The following is a 25,443-nucleotide window of genomic DNA, read 5'->3' on the forward strand; positions in this document are numbered from 1 at the left end:
TAGCGGTCCACACTTTCTGATGTCACACGTGTTCGGCCCTGTCCTAGTCTCTGGGACACATTTTCGGTCTCTATAAACTGTTGCCTCATTCGGTAAAGAACAGAATGATTCACATTAAGCCGTCGGGCACATCACTTTGCAATTCTCCTGCTTCCATTCTTCCTATGGCCCTCCACAGCAGTGAGCCTGGCAAGCGTCTTCTCTGTGCCATAGTGCACCGTCTGTGACTGCGTCCACAGCGACTGTGGATGTGAGGCTAACCTGCAACCACTACCCCGCTTGATAGGTGCCCTGAAGTCATTGCTGGCGTGGTTGTCCGTTGATCGGAATGCGATCTTCTGTGTAGAACACAATCGTAACGACAACTGTTGACAGTTTGTATGATTATATCGCGAATTAGACACATGACAAGGAAATAGCAGTTTGTTGCTTTATTTTGCATAAGTTATACATTTAGCATAGAGACCGGCAGAAGCGGTGAAAATTTTAAATGATTTTGCTTGTCATTCACCCTAGAATAATAAATAACTGATACATTAAGTAGGGCACACTTCCATTGTCGCCACAACGGGTGTTGCAGATACACTGCAACCTACGAGTAATGCTGAGCGTGTTGAGCGGACGATGGTTTACATTAGAACTGAACTTAACGAAGTATATCAATTATGCGGCCGGCAAGACAATTCATAAAGGGAATTCATTCGCCCCTTGTTTTAATGATGTTATTAAGTTCCTTTCTAAGAGTATTATCCCAGGTATAATTGTGCCGAAAATTAGGTACCTTTCTCGCCTCTCATTTCATTAGGAACGATACAGGAAATCAATCTTAAAATCTGAAGACTTATCAGATTACTCTTAAATTAATAATGATATGCTTTACTCCAATGTCCTGAAGATTGAGTGTTAAATCTCAGTCTCCCTTCCTTATCTTTACAAACTTCTGGGGTTTTTGATTGTGTAAGAGAGTTAGTTCATGGGGCGGTGCCGTCCAGTCTACAGTTATTACTATGATACGATATCGCTTTGACATTTGGAGTAGACCGTTAACGTTAATACATAAATCAATCGCAGTATTCGCAGTCTTGGCTGCATTTAATTTTGAACAGATATCCGACTTAGGTTCAACAGCGGATACCCTCTTATTTGGGCGGTTTGGAGTTCGTTCTGGCGCTTCCCAAAATGCTTCCTAACACTATTTTAATACGAAAAATAAGGTGTGGATGCATAGTTTATGTGACGAAGGGCCATTACACATCCTTAATACGTGTAAGACGCCTCGTCGAGAATTTTAATTCAAGAAACCATCTGTTTTACGGTAACCTTAGATTTTTAATCAAAATTTAAATTGTTTACATTGATGACATCGTTACTGGGATGCAGTGATCACAACAGTCTCAATCGTAAATTATTTTATATTAACTTCTGTTTCAATGTCTTGTGCACCAAAGTTGCTGTTGTGATCTTCAGTCTGAAGACTCGTTTGGTTCATCACTCCACGCCAGTCTGTCCCGTGCAAGCCTCTTCATCTCCAAATTACTACGGCAACCAACAACCATTTGTATTTGCTTAGTGTATTCATCCATCAGTGTCCCTATGTGATTCTTACTCCTCCCCCCATCAATACTTCCCCCCACTATCACATTGACGGTTCCTTGAGGCCTCAGGATGTGTCGTAACAACCGATCCCTTCTTTTAGCCAAGTTGTGTCACAACTTGTTTTCTCCCAGTTAGATTCAGCTGCTCCGCTTTAGTTATTCAGTCGACCTACCTAACTTTCCACATTCTCTGGTATATCATATTTCAAAATATGCTAGTCTTTTCTTGTCTGTCTTGCGTATCGCCCGGGTTTCACTTACGGACGAAGCTACATTCAATAGAAATGCCTTGAGAAATCATTTACTAACACTTGAATTTTCATGCTATTGACAGTCTGCAGTTTATACCGTCTCTGTTTGTCATCGTCAGTTATTTTGTGGTCCAAATAGCAGATCTCATTGACTTCTCTTAATTTCGCTTTTCTTAATCTTTTTGTGTCGATATCACCTGATTCAGTTCGATTATATTCTGTTATCCTTGTTGTACTTTTGTTGATATTAATCTTTCAATATGTTTTCAAGACGCTATCCATCCCAGGCAACATTAATAGAGCTTTTCGCAAGTGGCTGTCTACATCTGTTAAATAATTTGGAAGAACCATATGTGTGCCACCAGCTGGAAAATTTTTTGTTTGCATTCATGTTTTAAGGTGGAGTTATCACCTTATGTGCACAATTATAGTTGTGCCAAGGCACAGCGTGTTTATATGGACTGTGTTAAGACAGACTGCTATGAAAATTACGTATGTTCTACATTTGTATTGTTCATATATGAAGGAAATGTGTGGTTTATCCATTGATTTCCAAGGTTTTCTCCATTAAGATGACTGTAACAATCGAAACCGGTAGAGAATAAACATAAAATTGCACAGCTGATGTTACAAATATTCTTTTTCCAAACTATCCATTCCGTTCGACTGCTCTTGCAAGACGTTTGGCGTTTCTGACAGTATTACTATGGCATTGTTAACCTCAAAGTTCTTTTTTCTTCTAGCTGAACTATAAGTCCCTTTCCTAGTTTCTCACTGGTTTTGTTTTCTGTGTGCTCAAAGTACAGATTGGAAAGAGAGGGGAGAGACGACAACCGTAATTCAGTCACTTCACAACTAGTTTCAACTGCAGTCCTCTATCTTCAGAAGTTCAAAATGTGTATTCCGTCAACAATGTCAAAAGCCTTCTCTAAATCTATAAACGTTATAAACTAGCTGTACCTTTGTTCAGTGTATTTTCTAAGGTGAGTCATACGACCAGTATTGTCTCATGTTTTCCCACACTCATCTGGAACCCAAAATGGTCTTCCCTGAGGTCGACTTCTAATACTTTTTTGAACATTCCCTAATAAATTGGTATTTTGCAGTCGTGACCCATTAAACTGACTGATAGGTATACACTCTTCCTGCAGTCTGACACTATTTCGCCTGTCTGATGGATTTTGCATACAATGTGGAATTGTGAGCCATCATCTGTACATACACTGACGGAAAAAACTGCAACGCCAAAAATAATTAATGTAGAAAAATGAAATTTCTGGAATACATTTGTCTAGGTAATATATGTAACTAATTAACATTGTAAGATCGTAGGTTAATTTAAGCGCGAGATAAGCCATTACAAATGTGAAATGCTGGTACATTAATAACAGGTGTAACTGCCAGAATATCGAATGCAAGCATGCATTGTGTTACATAGGTGCCTGATGTCAGTTTGTAGGAGGCCTGTTGGCTTGGTCTGTCAATATAGGAACAATTAAAGCTGATTGTTGATAATGCTGGAGTTGTCGTCCGATGATGTCCCATATATGCTCTATTGAAGACAGATCTGGTGATCGAGCAGGCCAAGCAAACATGTCGACACTCTGTAGAGCATCTCAAGTTACAACAGCGGACGTAGGCGAGCGTTATCTAGTTGGAAAACATCCCCTGGAACGCAGTCCATGAACAGCAGAAAAACTGGTCGAATCACCAGACTGAAGTACAAATGCAGTCAGGCTCCGTAGGATAAACACGAGAGAGCTCCTGATGTCATACGAAATCGCAACCCCAGACGATAACTCCAGGTGTAGGTCCACTATGCCTAGCACGCTGACAGATAGGTTACCGGCTCTCAGTTGACCTCCTCCTAACCAACACACGGCCATCACTGACACCTAGGCAGAACCTGGGATGCACGTTGCAGTGTGTGTGGGTCGGGACTGTCCTTGAAGTAACCGATTCATGACATTTCGTTGTGACACTGTGGTGCCAACTGCTGCTCAGATTGCTGCTGCAGATGCAGTACGGTGCGCCAGAGCCATACACCGAACACGATTGTCTTCCCTCTCGGTAGTGCCACGTGGCCGTCCGGAACCCGGTCTTGTCGCTACCGTACATTCTGGTGACCACCGCTGCCAGCAATCATGTATAGTGGCTACATTCCAGCCTCGTCTTCCTGCAATATCGCAGCAGGAACATCCAGTCCTATTACACGCTGTTGTTCAAACTCAGTGAGCTGTTGTTAATGGCGTCTCTGTAGCCTTAAAGGTGTTTTTGGCCAACTTCAACTCAACACGTCCAATCTCGAAAGCAACTAACGCTCATGACCGTTACAGCGTGCATTTAAAGAAAACCTGGTACGCAACCTCACAGTGGAGCTATTAGCGCCACTCTTCCGCGAATGGCGCGAAATTTGAATAAACATCTTGTTTCAGATGTAGAAACACGCCTAACAGCTTTCATTTATCTCGCACAACTCCTTCTTTGTGTTGCAATTTTTGTTGTCTGTATCATTCAAATTAAAATCCCCTGTATTGATTGATAAGTAGACTGATTGATGATGAAGATTTGTTTATATATTTTATTTGGACTGGGTTTTTTTTTCCAACGTCCGATCAGTCGCGAAATTAAAACCGTAGTGAAAATCCAGTGATGCTTTGCACATATGTGTTGTGCAGTGCCTCTAGTTTGCCCATCTATCACGTCACGTCTCACTTTTCAGTATTGAGCGAACAGTGATCATCTAAATATGCTTAGAAGATTGTGTCTCCCGCCAAGTGTGAGGTGCTTGCTGAGAGGTTTCGCCTGATTTCATGCAACCCAGGTAACATAACTGCTGCGCGTTTGATTCTTCATAACAATCTTCAGCCACACACTGCAAGGCGCAACGAAGACACTCCTGCAGCGTTTTCGATGGGAAGTGTTTGACTGCTGACCATACAGCCCGGACTTGGCTCCCTCTACTTTTCACATGAACCGCTGGCAATGAGATACTTAGCGCTATCCATGCGAAGCCAGTGCAGATCAATATTCCCAAGAAAACCCTAGGCTACAAACAGCAAATCAGTATGACAGTTCACATGACTTGCTATTTGTAGCCAAGCATTTTATATTTGATGATATTGCACATGGCATTGTAACCGATCTTATGTAAATAAAAAATACTTTGCTATTGAAACAGAATATTTGAATATACTGCTATAACCCGAAGTGGGTAAATTCATCGCATGAGTAATGTCCGCAAGCTGTTCTCGCCTAACAATCAGTGCAAGTTCCATTCCTTCAGTTTATAACTATGCGTGCCCCGTGAAACTAAAATGTGACAAACAGAGCGAATTTTACAATTGACATCGTGACTATGGTGGTCGACATTTCGAACAACTTCTGTACAGAAACTCATTTGCACTGCCATACAAGTATTCTCATAGTTGATTGGGGTAATGAACGGAACGAATCACTCTGTAACGAGCGGAGACCAGAGATTCCCCATACATAAAACACTCGAAAAACACCATCGCTGATCAACCTTGGAAAGCCTTTTGGTAGGTTTGAGACTCTGTGTATTTTTCTTGCATGCAGGGAATGTTGTACAGACTGGTTAAAATAAAACTTACCCAAAAAATGTTTTCATCGTTTCGTGACAACGTAATCTAAAGAGCAAAGAGTGAAGCACCAGTTGTCCGCAGCTCGTGGTCGTGCGGTAGCGTTCTCGCATCCCGTGCCCGGTTTCCCGGGTTCGATTCCCGGCGGGGTCAGGGATTTTCTCTGCCTCGTGATGACTGGGTGTTGTGTGATGTCCTTAGGTTAGTTAGGTTTAAGTAGTTCTCAGTTCTAGGGGACTGATGACCATAGATATTAAGTCCCGTAGTGCTCAGAGCCATTTGAACCATTTTTTTTTTTTTTTTTGAAGCACCAGTTCTTCATTTCTTTAGATGAGACATTTTAGAGTATTTCGGGATAAGTAAACTCAGAGAAGAAGAGGCATTAAGCATCAGAAAATCCTCGTTAATATTTTCCGGCCCTGTTTTGTTTTGGCCACCTTGTGTGTACGCTTTTCAGCTCGGCTTGTGCGTAGTCCGGCGCGGGGGTTTAGCCACATGACCGACTATCCTCTTGGTCCTTAAGTGAGGTGCATTAGTTTGACGGGTGCATTTTACCTCCTGTTCATTGTTCCATGTATGCATTTTTGTTCAAATTTAAAACTGCATGAATTAATCAAGTTCAATATTTTTTCGCCAAAACCGCGATGTTATTTTCATCTGACAGTATAGAAATATACAGAAACAAATAACGGATATTTAGTGCAGTTCAAAATGCTCGGTAGCAGTATAGCAGCATCAATTTCTTGTCTATTCCGTTGTGTAATAGTAACAACCTTCTTTGGAAAACTACAAAAGAAGTTCATCGTTGTGAAACGAGAGCGCTGTTAAACTTTGAGACTTAGGAAAATTTATGCATGAATAGTCGCTATGTAAGTGACGACGCACGTTAAAACTTTTTTTTTTCCTCATGAAGATGCATGATATCACCTACTGTAAGATGAAGAGTGCAGTGATTTTATTCTGTTCCACATTGCTTGGTTAAGTCGAGTAACTGTTCTGTAGTGATTAAATGTAAGAGTAGCCCCACTCCTAATGGAAATGCAAAAAATTATGTATATGTTTGTAATTTTGTATTTGACCTTCAGATAAATTGGCATGACCTGAAACTGGAGTTCCTTATAGCGTTACCCATACTGCTGCATGAAACTGATTTAATGTCTAAAAATTATATGTGTATTTTCTGTTTATCTGATGAAGGGCGGGCGCACACCATTAATGCGTGGCAGACATCTCGTTGGGAATTTTTTATTCAAGAAACAATCTGTTTTACTGTATCCCTAGATTTCTTGTCAGAACAAAAAATTGTTAAATTTATCTCACTAGTAGTTGTCCGCAACCATAATCGCCTAGTAATCAGCACAAGCTGCATTAAAACAACCAGCACGGTTTAGTACATTATATGACAAGTAGGAAACAGTTAGAGTGATAAATATTTATTTTAGTTCATATGACAGGACGCGACAGTCGGAACTGACGTACAAAAGTATTGACGTATAGGCCTATAGGTTTCCTGTACTCCAGTAATGGTACATGGAAAATGAAGAAAGACGTTGCATAAATTAAATGTTATTCACATATTGTGCAGGTTTTGCACTGTATTTGATCAACAACACACAAGAGTATCACCTGTGGACTAACTGCTTTTACTTTAGAATCTTGGCTAGACTGCTGAAGCAAAAACGCGATATTGGTATCACGCACAGAGACGCTCATGAAGGTGTACATGTTACACTATGTTTGCCGCTTCTTCCACTTGTCACAATGGTTCAAGGAGTGTTGCTGGGAATGAAGGCTAAGTCTGATTCGGATGCTATCCGGTCTAGTCATCACACTCGAGGGGGAAAATCTGTTAGCTGTCCCGGATGGGGCAGTTGTTAAACACCTCGATTGACCACGTTAGGTAACACTAGGTTTTTGTGCGGCCGCTCTTCTCCTGGAAAAGTACATCTCCCTGACGTAATGGGCAGTACATGGTGAATGATGATCTGGTGTTTTCCAAGAAACAGTGCACGGTCCATCCAGAAACGAACGGTCATTGTAACGTATGACGCCACGCTCTACTCAATCCCGTGTTTGCCCTTACGTCGTTGCATAATGCGCCTTCGGTGCGATCTCTTGATCGACAGGGCATTTGCAAACGACCACCAGTGACGCAAAGTCAGAAACGGCCGTTATCACTACAAGCAACTAAGCGCCATTGAATCCTCCATTTGCCTCTTTCGCGACACAAATGCAAGCAGACTACACGGCATTGCGACGTTATAGGAAGTCTGTCGGCCGGCACACTCCTAGTTGTAGCTCGGGTGTCGGCAGACAGTTCCCGTTGGTCCTAGCTGAGTGACACTCTAGGAACAACATAGGACCTAATTTGTGTTGCATTGGACGTGCAGTGAGCAGTAAGTGGTCCCCTCATGTGGCAATCCATGCGTGAATATGTAAAGTAAACTGCTCGGAGCCATAACGATGGGCAAATCTACCTTCTTTGGACTGCTGGCGTCAACACTGATAAACTTCTGCCACATGACGTCCAGCTTAGTGGCCAACGACCATACAGCTTCTGACTGGTTCACAGTACGTCCGCCTTGATATTCAGTTAATGGCACGAAGTGTACTCATCGATGCTGCCCCGGGATGTCTATAATGTTTACAAACGCAGTATGATGGTCGAAACAAAGACTACCGCTTCAGCAAATCAGGTACTACAGTTATGGGCTCTTGTCTCTTATGTCCTGTAATGTCTCAGTGGCTGCATAGTGAAGTGTCAAACTACGAATCCAGAGGTTTGCTTGGTCCTAACATTTTTTACTCTCGCTTGTCGCTTCGTTCATCTCTGGGAACGATTTCTCAGTGTGAAAAACATCAAGTTGCACAGTAGATCTGCGTCCACATTTAGCTATGGATCCCCTTATAACTGGTATGATACGTCAATTCAAAGGTCGGAGATAGACACGGGCATCCTAAATCTCCTAAATCCAATAGGACAGCATTACTGTGTTCAAACTAACCTTCGAGATGAGAACAATGCTACTCTTCTTTGTAATCTCTACACCGTCCACAGCACGGATCTTTGAACTATTTCTTTCACTGTCCTTTTCCATTGACTTATGTAAATGTAGCGTTTCCAGCTGGTGTCGGTTAAACTGTCCATTCTTCATTTTCCACTAGTGTACTTGCCCGTGTCACCAAAGCGCCAAGTGTTTTATCATTAAGCTTTGCAGCCATTCATCGCGTTACCGCCTACCGTCGAAATTTAGTCTGTGTTGTTGCTTGTTCCAAGGGTCATAATCACCATAATTCGTAACGACATGTATCAGTTCAGCATCATCAAACAGAGTAATAGAAAGGTCAGTTAACGAGTAAGTTACAACTTGATATGATGTACCATCTGTCTGAAAGCCTGGACCGAAGCTGTCGCTATTATGTGACCCTGTAGGTAACAAATGCTGAAATTCGATACGAGATAACTCATATTCATTGAAACAAAAGAGCTTTTGAAGGATGATAGCCTCTTGCCTGCTCTATTTATTATTATCGTGGACATTATACAGGGTGATTCAAAAAGAATACCACAACTTTAAAAATGTGTATTTAATGAAAGAAACATAATATAACCTTCTGTTATACATCATTACAAAGAGCATTTCAAAAGGTTTTTTTTTCACTCAAATAAAGTTCAGAGATGTTCAATATGGCCCCCTCCAGACACTCGAGCAATATCAACCCGATACTCCAACTCGTTCCACACTCTCTGTAGCATGTCAGGCGTAACAGTTTGGATAGCTGCTGTTATTTCTCGTTTCAAATCATCAATGGTGGCTGGGAGAGGTGGCTGAAACACCATATCCTTAACATACCCCCATAAGAAAATTTCGCAGGGGTAAGATCAGGGCTTTTTGGAGGCCAGTGATGAAGTGCTCTGTCACGGGCTGCCTGGCGGCCGATCCATCGCCTCGGGTAGTTGACGTTCAGGTAGTTACGGACAGATAAGTGCCAATGTGGTGGCGCTCCATCCTGCTGAAATATGAATTGTTGTACTTCTTGTTCGAGCTGAGGGAACAGCCAATTCTCTAACATCTCCAGATACTGTAGTCCAGTTACAGTAGCACCTTCGAAGAAAAAGGGACCAAAAACTTTATTGGCTGAAATGGCACAGAAAACGTTCACCTTAGGCGAGTCACGTTCATACTGAGTTGTTCCCCGCGGATTCTCAGTGCCCCATATACAGACATTGTGACGGTTGACTTTCCCGTTAGTGTGGAAAGTTGCTTCATCACTAAACACAATCTTTGAAACGAAAGATTCATCTGTTTCCATTTGAGCAAGGATAAAATCACAGAAATCGATTCTCTTAATCTTATCAGCTGCAGACAGTGCTTGAACCAATTTCAGACGATAAGGTTTCATAACTAACCTTTTTCGTAGGACTCTCCATACAGTTGATTGTGGAATTTGCAGCTCTCTGCTAGCTCTGCGAGTCGATTTTCCTGGGCTGCGAACAAATGCTTGCTGGATGCGTGCTACATTTTCATCACTCGTTCTCGGCCGTCCAGAACTTTTCCCTTTGCACAAACACCCATTCTCTGTAAACTGTTTATACCAACGTTTAATACACCACCTATCAGGAGGTTTAACACCATACTTCGTTCGAAATGCACGCTGAACAACTGTCGTCGATTCACTTCTGCCGTACTCAATAACACAAAAAGCTTTCTGTTGAGCGGTCGCCATCTTAGCATCAACTGACGCTGACGCCTAGTCAACAGCGCCTCAAGCGAACAAATGTACACGTAAATGAAACTTTATAGCTCCCTTAATTCGCCGACAGATAGTGCTTAGCTCTGCCTTTTGTCGTTGCAGAGTTTTAAATTCCTAAAGTTGTGGTATTCTTTTTGAATCACCCTGTATGATTCACATCAACAGTTGGAAACGCACCTTACTTCATGCGTTATGAAATAAGGGGTAATAGGGATCTGAAGAGCAGAGGCATGTCGAAAATGAGCGTCACTTCTGCAGGCCACATAGGTGAATCTGTGATAGGGTACACAGATAATCTAGGCTTGCAAAAGGTAACTAAAGCCGCTGTTAACCCGTGACATGGACCACCTCTTAACATATGCGATGACGGGTTGTCTTCGAGTATTTGCACTGTTTGCAGCGTATGTTGACTGCACATCACAAAATGTAAAGAATGAGTTTTACTTTACGAAATCTCGACCTTTGTAACGAGTATATGCTCACCTCAGTTGGCATCGGCGATGAACTGTTAACGAGCCAAGGCCAACTGCGGGTCAATGTACAGCGAACATCCTATGCCGCCCACGAAAAAGAAATCATGGTGACACCACCCTCCGTGAAAGCGGTGCTCGCAGTCTTCTGGAATAATTATCTCATACAGGTTAGAGCATTTCCACCCTCTAGCGCAAACTGCAAATAACTGCTTCGTGAGACGACTGAACGGAAGCGAACGGATGGAGTCATTACCAAATACGGTTTGCCTCTGAAGGGCAAGCGCGTCCTCTGAGTAGCAACAACAATTCAGAGTGTGAAGCCCTCAAGCATCCTTCGTTGTGACACAATCGTGCCCAAAGTGATTTAAATTGTTCGATCATTTCTAACATAATTTTTTGATTGTACGACTTCCTGAAGATATAAATATGCAAAGGAAGATTGCCGTCTGGTTTCAGCACGATCCAAAGAACACACGTTGCTCTTCCGTGGCGTGTAACATGAGGGAACATGTGTCTTTCGAGCGTATAATTTCCTGTCGATGCGGATATGCAGAGGGAGATTGCTGTGTGGTTCGCACGACAAAACAAAGAAAGTCTGTTGCTCTTCAGTGGCGAGTAACACAGTGTAACAAGTGCTTCATCGCACTGGGAAATACAGCGTAATAATTAAAGTATTAATCAGATCATTTCTTTTATTTATTTAATGTCTTTATCAATTTGTAACTTGCTTATTAACTTGACCAACCGGAAGACAACGCTAGAACTGTACGAATAAAAGAAAGGAAGCGTCCATTTGACGTCTAGGTTATTAGAGGACACTTTGACAATTAGGACGCTAGGTAGTCTGAAGGAACAGGGCTCTGATTTGCCTTCAGCATTGCCTAGTCAGCTACCAAGCGATTCCCACACTGACAACGAGCGAACGCCGGGGACGGTTCCTTTGATAAGGCGATGGCTGAATTTAGTGCCATTTTTTCTTTAATAAGTGTATCATACACCCAACGGGTTGGATTTTACTCATCTTTCGCACGATTGTGGTACGTGCTTTGAGGCAACAAATGCTGTCCTAGTATGATGCGCTTCTCAAGCGTATTCGAGAAATCGAGCTTCAGAGGTTAATGAGCCTCTTGAATACCATGCGAGAGCGCTAGCTGCGGAGTGCACAAATAACTGGAAGACTACCCGTGCTGTTTTTGAATCGTGTCGATTTCTTTTACTGTACTTTCTAATCTAGCACGAGACATTTCTGTCTGCATTCTTAGAGAATGCAAGAAAGCACTAGAAGCTCTGAAGGAGACAGCTGAAAAGGCTGGTCTACAAATAACTTTTGAAAGAAACGGGATACATGAACAAAAAAGGTTAACTCACCAAGAATTTTAAAATTCAAAAATATCTGCTTGAAAATTTGAACATAAAAAGTGAAAAAGAAGCATTTAAAATCATAACTGAAAAGATGAAAAGAGCATATGCGAAAGTGAGAAATCTGTACTATAAAAAATATTTTGCTAAGGAAGTTAAATTAAGACATTATGATACGGACGTAAAACCAGAAGTCCTCTATTGGTAGGAAGTACTACTTTTACATGAATCCAAAATAGCATTAGAAGGTTTGTAAAATAAAGAAAGAAGGCTCTTATGAAAAGTATTAGGTCCAATCGAGAACAATTTTTAAGACAAAAGAAGTAAATATACTCATTCTGCTCTAAAATAAGGTATGAGATCAGGAAAAAAACGGGTTACACTCCGTGGGCATGTAGATAGAATGAAGGAAGACAGATTAACAAGAGGGATCTACACTTTGTTCCAAAACAGGAGAACAAAGAAAATGGCTAGGGAGACAAAACAAAGAAGAACTTAGAAGAAATGTAGGTTGAAAAGGAGACCTTATTAAACAGAGGCAAATTCAGACTAGAAGTCATGAAATTCGAAGGTATTCTGGGAGATAAAACAAACAGAAAAACAAGTATAGCTACTGATCAGATTGGAGGAAAAGAGGGCAATCTGAGGAAATGAGAGAGTTTTGGAGAAGGATGAAGGATAAGAGAAATCTATAGTCTAATTACCTTGACGTGGTTCTTAGTGGGTCTCAAACAAAATATTTTTTTAAAAAATGATGATAATCATTGTGATGCATTTGTGGCAAGTACAGTCAAGATATAACTAGGAATCATGGTTAAATGACCGTATATTTATCAAAGCGTATACATTCATACGAGTATCACAGTGAATGCATACCGGGCTGTACCTGTTTCGAATGACGTAGGTTGTATTTGCGATACGTGCATGAATGTATCGATAAATGAAAGTTCATTTCTTCGTGATTCCTTATTATATCTCTAGGTATACCTTCCCGCGGCTGTACCAAAACAATTGTAATTATTATTATTGTTCCTTGCGGAAAAAATATGATTCGTTGTAGCGATGATTAATGGAGGATCAGAAAGATAAAAGACGATATGCCTTCTTAGCCGATTACGTTAACGCCACTGCTCAGTGGCCAGCCCTGTCCGTAAGGTGTTCAGTAGGCTCGTAAAGTTTTGAACCTGATTTTCCCAAAACGCCTGAGAAGAGCGTTGTACAAGAGCAGCGTTTGTTACAGCTAAGTATGTATTGCAATCGTGCGAAAGATGAGCCAGATCTGTGAGTGGTGAATATTTAGCAAGGTGGGTAATGGAGTGACTGACACTAACCATAGGAGGTTAGTAAATGATTCAGCAACCAATGATAGGTTCCAGGGCAGGTATACGATTCTTCCGTGTAATTCGAAAAATGTCTACTGCAGATATACAGACGTCTCTTACGTGTTTCGTAGTTTCGGAAGCTTGCTTGTTGTGATATTTTGAAACGCAGATGTAGATAACGGAAGATCCGTATGCTTTTTTTTAGTTAAACTAACGACATGAAGTCGCTCAGGTGACCTACAACCGTTATACGATTCACTAAGAAGCCCTTAACACTGCTACATGTTGCTAAATAACAAGAATTAACTTTATGTACCGTGTGAGGAACAGTCAAATGCAAACGAGACAGATGGAAACGTTTTATTCTCTCAAAATTAGTCACCATAACTGTAAAACATTTACCCCACTGAGAGACAATATGGTCACTGCCTTTATGGAAAAATGTTTGTGGTTGCCTATGAAACCATGATTGTACGCGACATACAGCTCTTCGTCCGAAGCAAATCCACGGCCACGAACGTCTTTCTTCAGAGCTCCCAAAATATTTAAATCGCCTGGTGAGACACCGAGACTGCGTGGCGGATGCGCAAGGGCTTCTTAGTGAAATGTCTGCAGCGTCGTGTGAACAACCTTGTCTTCATTTTGACAGGCATTATCCTGCAATAGAATGACGCCGTCCGTCAACCCGCTGCTCGTTCATTTACTGGAACATAGCGCTACAATTATCGCACAGCGATAGGTGGGTCCAAACGCCTAGGAATGTTGATGGAAGGCATCACAGTGTCGCAGGATAACGCCCGCCCACATGTTGTCAAGGTTTCTTCGACTAGGCTGGAACAGTTTCGCTGGGAAGCCCTTACACATTCTTCATACGCCGATCTCTCCCCATGCGGTTTCCATATTTTTGGAGCCCCGAAGAAAGACCCTCTTGGCCGTCGATTTGCTTCGGACGGAGAGGTGCACGCCTTGATACATTCAAGTTTCCATAGGCAACCGAAAACGTTTTTCCATGCAGGCGTTGACGGTTTTGTCTCACAGTGAGATAACTGTACTTGCAGTTACAGCGATTACTGTTGAAATAATAATCAGTCTACTTATTTTTTTCCATTTGTTTCGGTTTCATTTGACTGCCCCTTATAAAAATTATACTGACGCGTCTCGGGATTAGCTCGTCATAAGAATAACAGAAAGAACTTGATAAGAAAAGTATGGTGTCAAGTGGTAACACTACTAAGACAATACCTTGTATCAAGTTTGATCCTGATATTCTGATGATGGACCACGCCCCAAATGCATCACACCATTTCGGCCTTGAACGTACTGAGCAACCTTTCTGCTTCTGAGCTTAATACAGGTTGAAATGGAACAGCAGTCAGATAATTATGTTATGCCGTTTCTGTGCCAAAAATTAACGAGACGTGCGTGATGTGATCTGTGGTCCATTTTCGGGGACATCAGTGTTTAATGTTCCCTATATCACAAATATCGTCTCCAGTGTATGGATTGCAGCTGCTGATGTTGTTGATGACACACGAGCAACATTTGGGATATTAGAGACAGAACTCACAACAAGGATCCACATGGTCTATTTGCATGAAGCTCGAAAGTAGAAGTTCACATGGTCTCACCACTGACTGGGAACTGGCCATGGAGAAAAATGTCGCACCATATTTGACTTGTATCGCGGTCATGTTTGGTGGTCCGAACTAAATGTATATGACACATTCCCAGTGCCTTTATCTTAGAAATTCCTGAACGGATCTTGAAAACGTGATCCTAGAGTGTAGTGTAATCACACTCTGTCACTTTGACTCTTTTGTGGTCAGTGTGCCCCTGGACATGGCCAGTCTCAGAATACGAGAAGCAAATTGTATACAAAGTTTTTTTTAATGACTCAGGGCTCTATCGTCAGTACTATTTGCTATGAATTCCAAAATTCCAGTTCATACTTTCATGTATTAAGGGGGGTAGGACGTCAAACGGGACGATTTGGAGCAAGAGAGACACCACAGGAATTTTTAATTTGCACTGTCTATACTTTTAAAAATAAATTCATAAAACTTCGTCAGAATGACCAGAAAGGATTCAGGATTTACACTTATAGTGGTGGAAGTTCAAAAATATAAGAATTTTTTTTTTTTTTTTACGTTTGTTGTGTTGGTTTGTTTGGGGAAGGAGGCCAGACAGCGAGGTCATCGGTCGCATCGGATTAGGGAAGACGTGGAAGGAAGTCGGCCGTGCCCTTTCAGAGGAACCATCCCGCCATTTGCCTGGAGTGATTTAGGGAAATCACGGAAAACCTAAATCAGGATGGCCGGACGCGGGATTGAACCGTCGTCCTCCCGAATGCGAGTCCAGTGTCTAACCAATGCGCCACCTCGCTCGGTTTTACATTTGTATTTCACCTTTTGTTCACTTACCATTGGCTGCATTTGTTGCTCTAGGTACACTTTTCTTCATAAGTAAGGGAGATTCTTCGATGAATTTTGCGCAGCATACAAACCATACTTACAAGTGTATGAAACTCTAGAATTTTCCAAATGTATTTAAAAAAACTGTGGTAAAAATTGAGATAATTAACTATAAAATTTGAGTTTTTTCTAAACATGAAATTTAAAATGTAACAACACGTTCATTTTTTCATAAATTATATAATTTCTAGAGTGTCATACACCTGTAAGTATGGTTTGTATGCTGTGCAAAATTCATCGAAGAATCTCTCTTACTTATGAAGAAACGTGTACCTACGGCAACAAACGCAGCCAATAGTAAGCGAAAAAATTAATTTTGTTATGTTTTTGAACTTCCACTGCGATGAGTGTGAATCCTGAATCCTTCCTGGTCACGCTGACAAAGTTTTATGAATTTATTCGTAAAAGTATAGACAGTGGAAATTAAAATGTCCTGTGGTGTCTCTCCTGTTCCAAGACGGCCCGTTTGACGTCCTAGCCCTCTTAATATTTTTGGTATTCTGATGATGAGCTGCGTCCGAAACGCGTAAATAAAAGTTTTGAGGTAAGTGGATTCGTGCTGTTTAGCGAGCTGGAGCAGTGTTAAGAGCTTGCTCATTGAATAGGAAGGAAGGAGTAGGAAACCGAGATGTAGGGTAGTGGCCGGCGCTAAGCGTGACTGGGAGCACGAAAAGTGCGCGCGGCGAGTTGTCGATATCTGGCGCCTCGGGCGCGCGGCCGCGGCTGCGGGCAGCGCGTGCGTGCTGCCGCCACGCCCTCGGTGTGCGCTCGCCCGGGCCCGCCCCGCGTGGCGTCCGCCCACTCACGCATTCTCCGTCCGTCTCCGACAGCTATCACCGCCATCCCGAAGATCGTATGCGAGACAATCCACGCGTTGGAGTTGCACGATGAGACCCCGTCGTGGAAGATCATGGACAACAAGGGGCGCATCACGGTGGTCCTCCACTGGGACCAGAGGCAGCAGCAGCAGCAGACGCACAAGCAGCCGGGGGCCGAGCCGGGGGCGGCGGCGGCGGCGGCGGGGGCGGGCGCAGCCGGCGGCGCTCCCAAGTTCTCGCCCAGCAAGAAGGTCGAGCAGCAGGTGCGGCCGTCGCTGGTGATCCAGACGAGCCTCGAGAAGCTGGGCATCCACGGGGCGCAGGTGCAGCCGCAGCCGCAGGCCGGCAAGAAGGAGACGCTCATCAACGACGTGTACGCGCCGTCGCCGCGCTTCAACTCGAGCCCGCAGATCACCGTCATCAACCACGACGAGGTGAGCAAGGGCGGCGCGGCCGTCACGTTCCACCCGCACCACCTGCACCACCACCCGGCGCACCGGCTGCCCAAGCAGCCCGGCTCGTTCGACGCCGCCACCGTGCACGTGCACACGCCCGAGTGCGTGAACCACGCGGGCCGCGCCGCCAGCCCCGGCGACGGCAATGGCCCGGGCGACGTGGCCGAGTGCGACTTCCATTGCTGCGCGCTGCACGAGGAGGGCCGCAAGATCGCCGTGCACAAGTCGGTGGCCACGTCGCCCATCCAGGACGCGCAGCAGCAGACGTCCCCGCAGCCGTCGTCGCTGGCCGGCGCCGGCTCGGCGAGGGCGCAGCCCAAGCAGCAGCACGTGCGCTTCCTGGACGTGGAGGGGGCGGCGGCGGCGGCGGCGGGGGTGGCGGGCGCGCGCGGGCCCGCCGACGAGAGCTCCGAGTCCGAGACCGAGAACACCGTCATGGAGGACGAGGCCGTCACCTCGGAGAAGTTCCTGCTGCTCATAGACCAGCTGTCCGTCGACCAGAAGCGCCACCTCACCATCAAGGACATCGGCATCATCCTCGAGAGGCTCAGCTCCAAGATCCTGGACGTCGAGCGGCTGGACCGCGAGTCGGAGAGCGACGACTGCTACAACTGGACCATCAAGGCCACCATCCGGGGCGACGTGCTGCGCGAGTTGGGCGTCATCTACAACGGCAACTACTACGCCATCTCGGAGCACCCCGGCTACAAGGAGGAGTCCGAGGAGAACCGCGAGGACCCCGAGGAAGAGGAAGAGGAGGAGGAGGATAGGCTTTAACCGTAGCTGAACTCACTGTAGTACGATAGCAGTTGACGATCAGTTATGTTTAACTACTCGAGGAAAAAAAAAAACTTGTAGGAATGAAATTTAAAAAGAAAACAAAAAAACTTAAAAAAAGAAACTGTTGACATTCCCGAGTTGTTTAATTCGTTTTTTGTTTTTACACAATAATGACGTTCGTCGTCGTTAACGTTGATGGTGCTGACCCCTCCAAAAAGAGTTTCTTCCGTTTTTAGTTCGACAGGAGCAATAGTTTCCTCCGCGCGCCACTCGTGCACACGGTGCCTGTTCGGTCACATTCTGGCTGACCTCTCTCCTCATTCCGGAAACCCTCCCCCCTCCCCTCCCCCTTTCCCGTACCCACAACTCCTTCCTACCTTCCCTCCACATCCGCCTCTCGTGCTCCATCGAGGGCGCGCGGTTGAAAAGCGGTTAAACTTCGACTACAGTCGTGGATTCTTTTGACCCGTTGTTGCAATTCTGTTGTTGAGAGTAGGGCGACTGATGTTTATGTCTGTGAAAACAATCAATAATTATTATTATCAACATTATTACTAAAGCACGAACGCTGCCCAGTGTGGTGGGTTTTCTACGAGTGTGTTCATGTACATGTGTCGTGTCGTTATAAATGCCATATGTCATGTGACTCGTTTCGATCCCCGCCCGTATCGTGTTGTCATTTTAATACTGCGCCTTGATGGCTCGGAACAAATCTGTTGAAGATGTTAATGAGAGAATGTTGAGAGTGATTAAATTAAAAAAGACTACAGTTCATGCCGCAGCCATCAACATTTAAAATCCACAAGAGTATTAGGGTAATTAAAAATTGGACACGTTTTTTGTGGGAGGTTAATTGATATCTGCAGGAAGTCGAGCGAAGTATGAAGTTTAACTCACTATTAGATGAAAATGTGTACAGTTCAGATAATAAAGGCTAAGAGAGAAACGAACTCTTGCATGTGCAGATATATCCAAATGTCTTCCTTTACTTCCAAAAAGTAAATGCTGTTATTCGATAATCAGACTATTATTCGGTAATCAGTTTTTTGCAACGACCAATTTTGCTTTGTTCCCTCAAAAGTCACTTACAGGAATTGTACACAGAAGCTGTCGTGTTTTCTTTTGTGCTTTTGGATATATCGGTACATGACCTATTAGGTAGGTTTAAAATTTAATTTCATCTTTCTCAATAATCGTTGTTTTATTTTTTACTTTTTATCAATCAGAAGAATCGCACAATATTCTAGATTATTCGAGTGTTCTTGTTCCATAGTTCGTTGGATAAAATTGGGTAGAGAAACGTACTTCATATATAATATAGAAAAGCGTGTTAATCTACATGCTGAAAATGAAAACAATATATTGCTGTAAAGTTGTTAAGGGTGCAGGAAGAATAATGAAAACATAGTAGAAGCTGTTGAAATTCTGTAAAATAATTTAATATTTCTTTCTCAATGTTTCAATTTTTCTCGTTATGTTAGCACAGTGAGATTCGGTTGTGAAAAATATCCAAGCAAAGCAGTCAGCGGTATTGTGAAATCCAAAAGTATATTTACGTCATGGAGTGCATTGTTATGGGAAACGAGAAAATTTGTAGGCCTATATTAGATAAATTATGATATAGAAATATATATTTAAAGTATGTCTAAAATGAATGACTCAATCATTAAAAGAAGTTCTAAACTTACAAGCATGGAAGAAACGTAGCAACGTTTTGGTGAATTTTTCAGGTTCGTTTTTCACATGTTTTTATTTGAATGTATGTTTTGCCAAAGATGCTAATTGTCACTGCCAATGAAGACAAAATATGAACGTTGAATATTGTCCAGTGGTGGAGTAATCCTTTCTTCAATTTTTCCTCTCATTCCCTATGCCTTCGTTCCTGTATCCTTCATCTACTAGATTAGCAAAACGCTTGTTTGTTCACAAAGTATATTCTAAGCACGTTATATGTTACGCATCCGCTGAGCAAGTTTGGTGAGCCAGGATGATTTTGTACATTACTATACATTTGTTGGTATGCACTTTTAAGTCACACGTTTTGCATGAAGTGAAAAAGCCGTAGGGAATAAGACTTTTAGAAAAAGAAGACATATCGACAAATTGTCGCTTTGAAATTTCTGTTTATCATGAATGGCTCGCTTAACAGCTCTATTGATTCAATGAAAAACACTTCAGTTATTTCGTGGTATTTTTTTTTTTTTAGTAAGAATCATACAAGAACGTTTTATTTTGAGTGGAGACACAAATACACGCCAATGTCATGGACAGTTTGTAAATAGTCTGGAAATTTACTTTTTAATTGTATAGTAATAGTTTTTTGTTTAGTTCAGTGTAAACCGCAACTTAAAGCAAACGTCGTAATGAAAGCAAAATAATTATCAAAGTCATCACCGCAAGGAATCTTCCAAAATACTTTAAGAAATTTTACGTTTGTTTTAGTAAAAGATATATTCATGAATCATTATCATGTTAATCAAGCACCTAGTAACTGTATTCTGTTTATAACTCACGAAGTCATAATTTCACCGTCAGGCACTGCTCGTAACTAACCACTGCCATCACGAACAACGTATCACGCAGTCTGTGAAATCAGTAACTTCTCCAGTGTTGATCAATGCACATTTACAGTTATGTATACAGTAACGTGTCCTCGTTGTAGGTAATGTCGGGGCTTTAAAATATTTTGTTGCAGAAGTCAGTTTTTATCTAGTCTTTTAATCTACTAATTCTGTACACGGAAGTGGAATTCAAAAGCCTTGAATTCAGACAGGTTCTTGCTGCTATGTTGGCAGGTAATGAGTATTGTTGAATACAACACGATGGAATTTACAGAAAAGTCTTTCCCTGAGTTTTCATTGTACGAAGTAGATAATGCAGCAGCCTCTAAACGACGCATTCCTTCAAAATCACCGAAGATCACTAAAAAAGAAACGTGCCGATTTTCCTAGTGCTGGATACGGGAATATAAAATTTCAGTGTTTAGAATTTCAATTCTTATTTGCTTCTATTGCTCCTTCTGTTCTAAGAAGTAGATAATACATTATTGCACAGCGTCACAGTTGAAAAGTTAACAACAGACTTATTTTGTCAGAGTTGTGCCCTTCACAAAAAGACAGAAATCTCATTAATACTTTTAATTTATAATTCTAGTCTTTCCTTTCGTATATTTTTACTGGCCACTTTCTTGTCCTTCCTTTTCAGCAGAATATATCCGTTGACGATTTTTACCGTATTTCCATGTATAATTAGCCTCTCCAGTGTGCTATGTTCCTTCCGTCAGGATGTATATTACTACGTGATTGTCCTTCGCAACGTTAGATGAGAAGTAACTGTTTTTGACTGTTCAATTTAATGAAGAGCATGGTCTATTAAATGGGATCAACTATCCCATGTGCTGTAGCTATTACTACAAGACGTTGCAAGCGACGGGCAGTATAAGTTGCAAATGAAATAAAGTGCCTTAATAAATATTGTGTATTACATTTTACGACGTGACAGTATTACGCTTGCAACAAAGTGACAGCCATAACGGTTTACAGAAACTGACTTCGAGTCTATGAAGGCGTTGCGATACGGTAATAGGCACAGTGACTCTGTTTTTTTGTGAAGTGCAGTTTGTGTGTGGCGTGACCGGAAATCTGCACAATACTGTTATCATCATTGTTCATTTTGGCTGTCATACTTTCATATTAACATGAGCTTCTAATGCCTTCACTGCCATACAGAAGTATGTCAGTGTCTCCTAGTGATTAGTAAATTAATTATTGTTAAGCGCAAATAATTACACCTATACACGGCTCACTGTAGTGACATCAGTAATATATGAATTATCTGCTCTTCGTTCATATTTGCTTGCATACACAAAGTCTGACAGAGTATTCTTTTACGTTCAAATTGAATGGCATGTGATATTTTCAGGTACCGGTGCTTAGAACTGGAAAACACGTGATAACAAATATAGTTTTACTTGTTGTGGAATGACAATTACAATAGAGCACAACATCACGTCTCAGTCATTATGTTCTACACAATTTCCGATATGTAACTGAGTTGTTATTCCATTCTGAAGGACCGGGGTGTATTTTGATTATCCTCCTGTTCCAATTGTTAATACTACGTTTTCTTCAGCCAGATAACTAATGGACAAATTATACTACCTAGCATTCTGCTCCCATGTAGTACAAAGTTTTCTAAGGAGACCTGTGGATACCTGAAGCAGGAGGATGATTAAAAGAGGTTAATACGGTTCACCATGCATTAATAGTTCTGCTTAAATGTGACTTAGTAACTTCCAAATACATAGAGTGACTACAAAACTGTGGCGTGGTGGGTAAGACACGAGGGATTTGTTTAAGTTTTTGAAAAATCCTGTTTTGACCCAATAGCTGAAGGTCACTGTATTGACACTTCCAGTTTCTGTCAAACAACAGACCAACGTCAAGTATGAAAAAGGCGCCAAGTTTTTTATACCTGAGGATTGTTTGTTGTTGGACCGGAGCTACTAGTTTCAATGAAGCGTAGCTGTGGCTATGAAATAAGATCTTTCAAAAATATTTAAAAGCTGTAACACATTACTACCTTAAATAATTCATTGAAGTATATTTAATATAAGTTGAAAAATGAAGGTTAGGCATAGGTGACAAGAATGGTTTTTTCTAAAGAAATAGCCAAACTGCATACCATTTTCAGTGTGGTACTGGATGTGTGTATTGCAAATAGGACAAAAATATGCTATCCGCAATAGAAGCTAGAGTTAGATATCCTACTTTCTTAGTCATTCCGTAGTTAAAGCGCTTGTTTCATGCGTGTCTTAGACACCACCACAGGGTTCACTGACTGGACACGCTGTAACAACTTGTTCGAGGCTGCGGAGCTAATGTCTGCTGCTATAGTTACGGAATTTCCGTTTCCTGCTATTAGTACATCTATAAGCTTGTTCTACCATGATTAGTTAGCACACAGTTAGTTTGATAAAAGAAGGCACAAGAGCAAGAAGAATAAATATTTAAATACAGAATAACCCGTGAGTATCCGACTTCGAAGTAAACCTCCAAAATACATTAACACTGTTTTATCGACAAAACCGCTGGATGAAGTACATGTTCTGTTTTTGAATTACGATCTGATTTAAATTGGCGTCTGGCGTTTACGGGGCAAAGTTTCTTCGACATTATTTCGACAAGTACTTAATTACCTTAAAGTCTCTGTCTCCTAAAAACTATGTAAAAAACCTGAATGTCGCGTATTATATAGATGTTTACATTGTCGGTAATCATGTCCAGAATCTGTTTTTACTTTCTATTAGGGCCAGAGCTATGCTAGTTTATTTTGAAAGGATTGACATTTTCCAGTCCGGGAAACAGCTTCAACCTTATAACGTCACATCTTAAAAACTATTGACGGTATTGAAATACCTTTTGTTTATTACTAAAATACCTCTCTCGAGGGAATCTTTCCAAAGTTGATTGGTGCATTAGATTTGTATGTATAAGCTTTGGATAACGGTGTTTTTATATAGTTTCTCATTGTTTCAGTCGCAGGAAAGTAATTAGTTAGACAAACTTCAACAAAAATCGCGTAAAAATTATGGTTTTTCGTTATGATGTAGATCCCTATGTTAGGTTTCTAGATGATACTCTGATTTAAATTAGTTGGCGTGTGGCGTTTAAGTACTAAGTTTCGGTGTTATCCCGAGAAGCACTGACATTGAAGTCTCCGTCTTCTACAAATACCACGTAAAAAAAAGCTGAAATTCGAGTGTAACAAAGATGTTCATAGTATTAGTAATCATACCCAGAATCTGTTTTTAATTTTGAGTAGGGTCAGAGTTATGCCTATAATTTTTTGAAATGATTGAAATTTTCACTCTGGGAAACATTTTCAGCCTTATAACGTCACATCTAAAAAATTGCTGGAGGTAGTTAGCGAAATACCTCTCTCGAGAAAATCTTTCCAAGCAAAATATTTGATCAAGGGGATATCCGCAAATGAGGGACATATTTATAAAATAAAAATCTGCTTCAGTTGCCAGTAATTGTCTCAGTTTATCCCACGATCGGTTTCGACGCTTAAAGCCTCATCTTCAGGTGCCACCAAGTAGTTATTCCGTGTCGTGCTGTCCAGGTGGGTGCTGTGGTTTTTGATCCCACACGTCCATGCGTTTGTTTGATATGGATGTGATACTCCATGACTGACTGCCCGACCGCCACACATTTATGTTCTCGTAATTATTTGGTGGCACCTGAAGATGAAGCTTTAAGCTTCGAAACCGGTCGTGGAATAAACTGAGATAATTACGACCAACTAAAGCGGATTTTTGTACTACAAATCTGTCAAAAGTTAATTAGTGCATTGCGTTTGTCTATATAAGTTTTCGGAAACGGAGTTTCTTTTGTATATGTCACTCTTTAATTCGTAGAAAGTAATAAGTTAGAAAATCTTCTACAAAAATTCTGTAAAAATTCTTATTTTCATTTATGATACAGATACCTATAGTGTCGCCCCTAAGGACATTTTTCGACTACTTTCGTAGCATATTGTAAGGCTTCTGAAACTAAACATTGCCCCAATCTCCTTCTGCAAGAGCTCGCAAGGAACTGGCATATACAGTGGTTCGCGCAATGTAGTAGGAGCCGAATATGATTTTTTGGTGGCGTGAGCATTCCAGCCGCCAGCTGTCCAATGCCAACTAGTTTAAATCCGACTATAAACAACTTCGAGGAAAACAATTGCCAGCCACTTTTCGGACCTTTGTTCGTAAGATGCGTTTCAGGCTCTCCTTAAGAGATTTGTCTGAAGGTAGGGTATTACTTGGTACGATCGTATTGAAACCGTGCGGATTTCTTTAATTTGGTGCATGCAAGTCTGTTCGCGGATCACTAGCACGAGCTGGGCTGATCCGCTGTCGCGCAGCCACTAGCCAGGCTGTCTGCGCGGGACTGCTGCCCGTCGGGCGCGCTCGGTCGCGTTCGGCCAACGTCGGGCCAGCACGTGGGGGCCAGGGGTGTCCGCGTGGGTGGCGTAGCGGGAGTCGCGGTCCCTGCCGGACGGACAGGGGTGTCCCGGAGCGGGCGCTATTGATCTCGCGCGCGGCGCGGCGCGGCTTGGCGCGGCCCGCCATTGATCGTGGGCGGCGGCTGCCACCGCCACCGCCGCCTCCTCCTCTGCGCGGCACACGTGCTGACCTACATCCGCTCCCCGCCTCCCGCCACCTTCAAACGGGCGCCGCTGCCGCCGCCCAGCGGCCATCGGCGACTGCTCTGCCGGCCTGCGGGCACTGAGGTTCGGGCTGCCGCGCTGGCCTTCTCGTCCCGCGAGTCACGCCACATATCAGCTCGCCGGTAGAGAAGTTGCTTCTCGGCCACCTTACAGCTCGCAAAGCACCAACGCGAAATAATTTTCACAATAGAAGATAAGACGAACACCGTATTGGTCACTTTCTATATTATTCCGAATTACCGGTTCGGCTCTTGCCAGAGGTCACCTACAGATCCAAATCTGATTAGTGAGAATCGCAGCTCATCAGGACGAGGCCTCAGTTAAAAATAAAGGCCCCGCTT

At 42.4% G+C, this 25,443-nt stretch overlaps 1 protein-coding gene across 2 annotated transcripts in view; it reads left to right on the forward strand.

The window, feature by feature from the left end:
• The window catches only part of LOC126176736 (uncharacterized), a 598,867-nt gene extending 579,199 nt beyond the window's left edge, over nucleotides 1-19,668 (forward strand). For both annotated transcript variants that reach the window (XM_049923905.1, XM_049923906.1), the window contains exon 4: nucleotides 16,659-19,668. In XM_049923905.1, the coding sequence (XP_049779862.1) occupies nucleotides 16,659-17,878 (1,220 nt within the window). In that variant the 3' untranslated portion in view covers nucleotides 17,879-19,668. The remainder of the gene's footprint in view (nucleotides 1-16,658) is intronic.
• Nucleotides 19,669-25,443: the final 5,775 nt, after the last annotated feature.

This window comes from Schistocerca cancellata, chromosome 3, assembly GCF_023864275.1.
Source record: "Schistocerca cancellata isolate TAMUIC-IGC-003103 chromosome 3, iqSchCanc2.1, whole genome shotgun sequence".
NCBI classification, from domain to species: domain Eukaryota; kingdom Metazoa; phylum Arthropoda; class Insecta; order Orthoptera; family Acrididae; genus Schistocerca; species Schistocerca cancellata.